Genomic DNA, 8,802 nt, shown 5'->3' with positions numbered 1-8,802 from the left:
TCAGATCCATCTCAAAACATGTTCAAAGAGTCGTTGCCAGGCGTTGTATTCCTCCAAGTCCTCCAGAACAAACACACCATCTCCATCTAGTAGATGAGTGAGTAGAGGAGGGAGCGGGTGACGTAAGATGGTATCCGAATATAGAAGCATAAGTCTCTTAGGCATGTTATTGTTGCATGCATAGATCCCAGATGACAGTGTAAAGGAACACAACTCGTCCTGAAGGAAAGTCTCGGTCACATACAGGACAGTCTTCCAGCTGTTGTGAATACAGTTAATAATTTCCTCAGCTGCGCAAACGCCCACTTCGAAGTCTCTGTCTGGAATACATAGTCGTAGACCTCTCTCAACCTCCATCTTCTGTAGAAAAGTGGTACACACCCACTGATAATCATCATGTTGAGAATAGTAAATGAATATGTCATACAGATAATCTTGTCGGCGTTGAACACAATAATCAAACCCTATTAATCTCAACATCCCGTATTTTAACGAAATGGTATTTTTCAGTATCACATGACAAATGACAAGACTAGATATCAGAACACACATCAAACAAACTGAAAAGGCAAGCCAAAATCTAGCGTAGCAATATCTCCAGTGTCTCCCAAAGGAACTAGTAATGTTTGAAAGTTTGATGAGCTGGCCCTCCTTGTTGAGGCAACTGTACGAGTCAAAGCGTCGAAACTGGACATCTGTGTCAATTATCCACGTCAGAAAGTCCAGGGCTCCACATCCACAGGACAAGATGTTTCCATGAAGGTCAAGTGAAATCTGCTGCGAATCAAATACCCTTTCATCTAACATTGTTCTTGTATTTGTGCTCAGAACACCGATGGAATTAAATGAAAGATCAATATGAGTGATGTTTAACATTCCAGACAATTCAATAGGGACATCTTCAAACACATTACGGCTTAAGTTCAAATATTTTAAGTTCTTAAGATCCCTGAATATATGTGTATACATTTTGTATAAAGAGTTAAAGGATATATCTAATGAACGGACGTTTTTGAGCGGACTAAACAGTGTCCGGGAACTCATGTTAGACATTAAATCAGTATCAAAGTGAACATTGTTTAGATACAGTATCATGACGTTTGGGAATGATTGAAAAAATGTCAATGGGATTTTTTGAAAGTAATTCCCTGAAAAATCAAGATATTTTACATGCTCTACACCATAAATGCGCCATGAGTTCACTATCAAGGCAGAATAAGAAAGATCCAAATATGTCAAGTGTTCACCTCCATGGAAACATATGTTAGTCCCCTTAAAAACTCTTTCATGTGCGCCTGACCCACTCAATAAAAGTTTCTCCAATAACGGAGGAAGATAGAATGTCATGTTTCCCCATGATTTCCCAAGCAAGTCTTTGGAATTTTTATCCTGTCCATCACCAAGATACAAATGATTTATCTGCTTTGACACATCCAGTACAACAAGGTTAACAAATTCAGGAAGAAGAAACAGCAACTTAGGCTCACCAGCTACAGCATTTCGTCTGAGGTCAAAATATCTTAGACAGCTTTGAAATGGTTCCTGTAATAGCGCACTACTTTCAATCACAATTATGTTATTTTCTCTAAGAATCAGTCGCTCAACACATATGGTTACAAGGTAACGGGTCATTTCAGACGTGAGCATGAGTGTTTGATTGTTTAGTACATCTTTGACAGTAACATCATATCTGTGCACATGTGAAAAGTCTATTTCGGTCATATTCCTTCCACTTAGTCCTTTTAGGCTTAATAAAGACGGATATAGTCCAAAGGGTGTGGTGTCTCTGGCAAGCAAGAATCTAAGTTCAAAAAAAGGAGAGAAGACATTGTCATCCAGAAATATAAGATTACTACACCATGACATTGTTAGGTTGCTTATAGGTGCTTCCCTGAAATTCACAAAGGAGCTATTCCCTAAACGTCTTATAAGGACAGGTGATCCAAAAGTGAGACTCTTCAGCCTCTTCATTTGTGCAAAGCCAGGTCCAAACACGGGTTCTCCAGCCCCATCAATAACCAGTGATTCGAGATAGTGAAGATCAGCAAATGTAGCGTCAGGATATGTCAATGATGAAAACTGCATCTTCATTCTGCCCACACGAAGTGTTGTCAGAGATGTCAGGTTTTGAAATGTCCCAAGAGGAAGAGAGGAATAGGTAAAGTTAAATCTATTCCCATCTAAGTTGAGTCGTTGAAGGGCAGGCAGGTTTTGCAGAGCACCTTCCTCCAGAAACTCTATGTTGTTATCATTCACAAGCAGCGTATGTAATGAGGGAAGGTATGGCAGTGATCCTTTCCGGAGGCTTGATAAGTTGTTGTTACCCAGATTTAGTTCAGTTGTGTTTCTGGGAAAACCTCGAGGGACTCTGCTGAAACCACAACTTGAGCAGTCCACTGTTGTTTCATTGGCTGCATGGGAAATGTTGCATTTCTGAAGGTCGGAATGTTGCTGAGGGGAACACTCTAATGTCATCAGATTCGGAATTACAATCCAAACCAAACAGCAAAACTTGACTGGCATCATCCCTGTCAATATAATTGTAATATGCATAAATATAATAATATATTATTAGCAACCAGTTGATATCGGATGATATAAGATGAGCTTTGCATTCCTACGATTTCAGTTGTTTTGTTTAACCTTTAGCCTGATGAATTGTTTTAGCATAAAGCACTGTAAAGAGAGTGGACGGTTTCAAACAGTCGCAGCTTCATTAAACAAGGGACAATTGAAGAAATATGTTCCACATTTATTCCTGATAAAAAAATACACATCACTGTAGAAAAATATCCCCGGTGTTTTCAATCATGCCAAGCTGAAAACCAAAGCGAACATGAAATTTGTAAATTTTCTTGAACTTACCTTTTTAAATCGTTAAATTTCTGCAAATTAAGTTCAGTAAACATATCTCCAATATGTTAATTTTAACAAAATATAAAGTCAATTTTGTATGGCAAAAAACAAGGCGATGGTAATTAATGCCCAATTTCAGTAAATGTCTTTTCCACACGTTTAACAGAATATAAACGTAATTTTCGAAGTCATCACGTCAGTTACAGAAAGAAGAACAATCGGATTAATCAGACTTGTCATGTTATTAAATTTGCAGGAAACAATAAATGACTTATGAATATTTACCAATCCTAAGCTTTTGTTGAATATTTACGATATACCAAACACGAATCCCGTGTTGTGATTCTAGCTGACGTACGAAAACCAAACATGGCGCGCTTCGCCCGTCCCCAGCATAATTTATTGATCTTTTAACATCAACAAAATTTACATTGCCTGCATATATATGTCTTGGCGAAAGTTGATGATGCTAAAGCTGGAATATTGCCGTGTACGCCAATAAACAACAAACAAACAACTTCAATTTCAGTTTAATATGATGAGAGAGAATAGAAAATGCAGATCGTGAAATCTGACATCAATATTTCAGAAAATGCAAGGACACCGGATGTGATGTCACAGACAGAGGTAGTTTGCTGATACTTTTTCAGTTTCAGTTTCAGTTTTCGGTGTTTAATGCCGCACTCAGCAATATTCCAGCTATATGACGGTGGTCTGTAAATAATCGAGTCATGACCAGACAATCCAGTTATTGACATCATGAACATCGATCCACGCAATTGGGAGCCTGACCACCCGATCCTGTTAGTCGCCTCTTACGACAAGCAAAGTCGACTTTTACGGCATGTATGGGTTGCTGAAGACCTATTCTACCCCGGATCTTCACTGGTCCTGATACTCTTTCGTTGCAAAACAATTACACTATATTTTTAATAGTTTGAATGGTTTTGAATAGTCACATCCAGAATAAACCCAAATCACTACATAGTATCCAGTAAACACCACTAATATGAAATAACAATGTGACTTTGACGATATAATTATTATTTAATCCGTTTGACCTTGTATGCTCCCGGAAATGGTAGACGATGACGCAACATGCCACGTGCATGTTTCTTGGTATCTTTTATTTGAATTTTTGTTGATTTATAAGGATCACCATTCAATGTTGAATATAAAGAGATAAGATTCACGTATCTGCCTGATGATTTTGCTTTCACTGTAATATTGTGTCCCACGCAATACGTCAAGATACCGTCGATCGGCAATGATCAACTTCACCAAAGAGTTGTGCGAAATGGGCGCGTGGGCGTGTTTGTTTGTTGTTTATCGCCGAACTCAGCAATATTCCAACTATGTGACGTCGGCCACTAAATAATCGAGTCTGGACCAGCAAATGCAATGACTGACATCATGAGCACCGATCCAAGCAATTGAGAAACGATGACATGTAGCAACCAAGTCGCCTTTTACGGCAAGCATAGTTGCCTTTTACGGCAAGCATAGTTGCCTTTTACGGCAAGCATGGGTTGCTGAAGACTTATTCTATCCCGGATCTCCACGGGTCTGCATCAATATGTAGGTTAGGTATGGAAGGATCGATGCTCATGGTGTCAATCACTGAATCAGAGGGGCAGTCGGGTAGCCTAGTGGTTCAAGCGTTCGTTTGTCCCGCCGAAGACCCGGGTTCGATTCCCGACATGGGTACATTGTGTGAAGCCCATTTCTGGTGTCCCCCGCCGTGATATTGCTGGAATATTGCTAAAAGCGGCTTAAAACCATACTCCCTCACTCACTGAATCAGAAAATTCCTGCTAAATGACGTTAACCTTCAAATTAAATCTGAACCAGACAAACTAGAGATTGATATTAGGATAGGATGACATCATATACTGATGCCGACAACATGATCCACATAGTCGCCTCTTACGGCCAGCAAAGAGGGCAGAATTACGAGGCGGCATGTAAACCATGACGCTTGGACCAGGCAAACCAGTGGTTCGCCCGACACCGTCTTTTACGAAGCTACACAGTCAATCAAGACCGACAGCAGACCACCCAATCCCCTTTTAGTCGGCTCCTACAACACAGCAGGGAATCTTTTATACCTCGGACTCCCATGAAACATGAACAGTTGATTTAAGACAAGGAAATCTCCTCATGTATTGAGGAATTTGTAAACGATAGGATGCAGTGATCTTCAAGTTGATGCATTTAAATAACATATATGCAGTTGACAAATATTGTTCAAGTTATCTCTACACCACCTGGGGATTCCAAGGAATGGTCACGAGTCCCCATTATCCTGTGATTCTGTCTAAATATGTTCAGGTGACCAGTCGAAGGGACTTGGACGATGACGTGAATTGTTGCTCGTACTTTCAGTCACTGGAAGATTCCGGGGTAGAATAGGTCTTCAGCAACCCATGCTTGCCGTAAAAGCTGACTATGCTTGTCGTAAAAGGCGACTAACAGGATCGGGTGGTCAGGCTCGCTGACTTGGTTGACGCATGTCATCGATCCACTGCATGGATCGATGCTCATGATATCAATCACTGGATTGTCTGGTTCAGACTCAATTACTTTCAGACCGCCGTCATATAGCTGGAACATTGCTGAGTGCGGCGTTAAACAACAAACCAACGAACCAAATCATCACTGGTTTGCCGGGTCCAGACTATACCGCCATGGTACTGATGGGATTATTGTTTGGCGTTAAATCCTAACTCACTCACTCACACTCATTGGAGTAATTGACCTGCTACAACATTCCCTCACACGCTCAATGACAGGACAATTATTTTTGGAGAGGAAACCTGACACCATCATGAAGCTTAAGTATGTAAATGTGAGGTGTCTCGAGATGTTTCTCTTTTATGGGAATTTGACTGTGCGGGGACCTTGACACTTGCAATACGTGGATTGTAAGGTTGTCTGGTTGTTGTTTTTATTAACGCCGCACTTTATCCATTAAGTCACCTCGTACGACAGGTCGCCAGGGTCCTATTCTGACAATGAATCACCAAGGGGAAAAGAGAAGAAACGCTGCAATGAGGAAGTGGAATCAACGTTGCGCCACAAAGAGTTAATTACAGCGAGGATCAACCAGGAAGCTTAATGACAGTGTGTTTCCTATAACTTTCCCATATTTACATATTGGTACTACTAGCTACTTCATAGATAGAGGTTATTACGCGAGTGTGTTTGGGGATGGTAAATATCCTGCATTAGGAATAAACATTGTATTTAGCGAGCCTTGGCAAAATCTATTTTGATTTGTTGAGAAGCGTTCAAGCCGAGGTCTAGTACAAGCACAGATATGGCTACTGATCCCGCTTGGCTAGGCCTCGTGCCCTCGCAAAATTATTTCGAAATTTATATCTCCAAAGTTGCCAAAACTTATAAAATGCCTTAGCTACGTCACAGATAGACACTGATTCTCAGTATGTTAGACTGTTCTTTTCATAGCAATTATCCCTGTAGTTTATCCAGATTCCCGATGGGTAATTCTGACTCCAAGGGCGACGCCACGTTTGTTTATAAACAGTGAAAGTAGTCCTACTTGACCTTTGATATTTGCATGTCTATCTGCATATGACCCCAACGGATATCGTTTTTATCCGTTGGCTTTATCCTGCCGAGAAACCTACCCATTATATGATAAATATATTTATTCACTAATGTTTTTGATTTTCAGTATATTAGACTGTTCTTTTGATTATGATAGCAATTATCCCTGTAGTTTATCCAGATTCCCGATGGGTAATTCTGACTCGATCGCCAAATGACAAGGGCGACGCCATGTTTGTTTATAAACAGTGAAAGTAGTCCCACTTGACCTTTGATATTTGCATGTCTATCTGCATATGACCCCAACGGATATCGTTTTTATCCGTTGGCTTTATCCTGCCGAGAAACCTACCGTGTAGGAGATAGTGATTCTAGGCCATACTAATTCCTCTGCAAGAGATAGTAAGTCCTACGTAGGAGGTACTAAGTCCTACGTAGAAAATAGTTATTCTAATCCATACTAAGTCCTACGTAGGAGATAGTAATTCTAGTCCATACTAAGTCCTACGTTGGAGATAGTAAGTCCTACGTAGGAGATAGTAAGTCCTACGAAGGAGATACTAAGTCCTGCGTAGAAGATACTAAGTCCTACGTAGGAGATAATAAGTCCTACGTTGGAGATACTTAGACAAAAACAAATTTTCACCGTGGCCCTACTACGCTTCCGTAGAAAACATTAGTGAATGAATCATACTTGAACATATATCAGAAATTCCCTCAGACTTATCCATAATATTCTTTTTGGGTTTAACGTCACACTCAATAATCCAGCTATATCACGGGGCTCTGTAAATAATCGAGTCTAGACCAGAAAATCTAGAGACTGACATCACGAGCATTTATCTAGGCAACTCCGCTACTATGGCATCTTCACCAGGGATTTCGGCAGCAGTGGAGATCTAGCCTAGTGCTTAAAGCGTTCGCTAGTCATACCAAATATCCGGGATCGATTCCCAATTTGGGTACACTATTTGAAGATCATTTCCAGTGTCCACCGCTGTGATGTTGATAGAATATTGCTAAAAGCGGCGTAAAACAATACTCAGTCACATTTAGCGAAACTAACATTGTTCGAACACTGCTTTGAAATAATACAAAATGTGTTATGTTAGGGAATTGTTACTTCTCTTTCTGAAACAGTTAACAATACTGAGTTATGAGTAAGTGAGAAAAAATATTCCGGCTATATCACGGCGGGGGACACCAGAAATGCTAAAAGCTGCGTAATACCATACTCGCTCAACACTTGACAGAGATTAAAACTGTAAACTTAAATTATATCAAATATGCTATTGTGTCATTTGTACAATGTGTTTAACAATATTGTAACCCTTGTACTTGGGGTGCTATATATTCAAAACATTTGACATGAACAGATACAATTCACCCGGCATACATTCACGAGAGACTCGTCAAGATCCGGGTAGAGAATAGGTCTTCAGCAACCCATGCTTATCGTAACAGGCGTCTATGCTTGTCGTAAGAGGTGACTTACGGGATCGGGTGGTCAGGCTCGCTGACTTGATTGATGCATGTCATCGATGCTCATATTGTCAATTACTGGATTGTCTGGTCCAGACTCGATTATTTACAGACCGCCGTCATATAGCTGGAATATTGCTGAGTGCGGCGTTAAACGAAAAAAAATTAAAAAAACCCAACAGCATTCTCGAGACTATCAGCTATACTGCCACCTACCTGTCAATTCCAGATTCATGATCGTTGAGCTTCTCTGTTGTGTTACCTGTGACAGCTGCGCTAAGTTGTGTCGGGGATCCGACAGTGATAGTTAATATCAGGGTAGATGACACCCGAATAGGCTGACCCACAAACGTCGCGTCTCTCCGCTCTGTTGCTTAGGGATGTGACGAACACCGGAGTATGCAAACAGGAAAGTGTGATTCGATATATGGACACATCATACCAAACGACATTTAAATGACTTGTTGTTGCCCTACGTGGCGCTCGGCATTAAGGGAGTAAAACAAGGACTGGTCGGCTCGTATAGTCAGTATACTGTGTCTGGGGAAGGGAGGGAGGGTGGTGGTGTGGAGTGTATCCATGTTTAGTTAGTGAGTGAGTTAATGCTTTATGTCACATCGGCAATATTTCAGCCTTAACGTGTCGAGAAATTATACATTTTTGATACATATATTTTAACTAAATAAAAACCTGTCATCGATGGACAATTTAATTATTAGAATATCACATATCAATATTTAAAACTAGCATACACCTATAAAAAGATATGACTATAAATAACGGTACAATATAAAAAAGGGCTATAGATCGCCAGCAGCTGAAGGTAGATCACCATGCTAGGGACCATGGGGACTTACAGTACTTGAGCTTCCTGCATGGAACCCAGGAGGATTT

The 8,802-nt window shown here is 40.4% G+C and overlaps 1 protein-coding gene across 1 annotated transcript; it reads right to left on the bottom strand.

Moving 5' to 3' along the window:
* LOC139459067 (toll-like receptor 4) lies at nucleotides 1-8,171 on the bottom strand. The gene is made up of 2 exons (XM_071240509.1): nucleotides 8,125-8,171; nucleotides 1-2,528 (listed from the first exon to the last, which is right to left on the bottom strand). Exons 1-2 carry the CDS (start codon nucleotides 8,141-8,143, stop codon nucleotides 1-3), a joined length of 2,547 nt encoding a protein of 848 aa, XP_071096610.1. The 5' UTR covers nucleotides 8,144-8,171.
* Nucleotides 8,172-8,802: the final 631 nt, after the last annotated feature.

This window comes from Haliotis cracherodii, unplaced genomic scaffold, assembly GCF_022045235.1.
Source record: "Haliotis cracherodii isolate W230 unplaced genomic scaffold, xgHalCrac1.p SCAF_13, whole genome shotgun sequence".
Taxonomy (NCBI): Eukaryota; Metazoa; Mollusca; class Gastropoda; order Lepetellida; family Haliotidae; genus Haliotis; species Haliotis cracherodii.
This window is presented reverse-complemented; position numbering and strand designations above follow the sequence as displayed.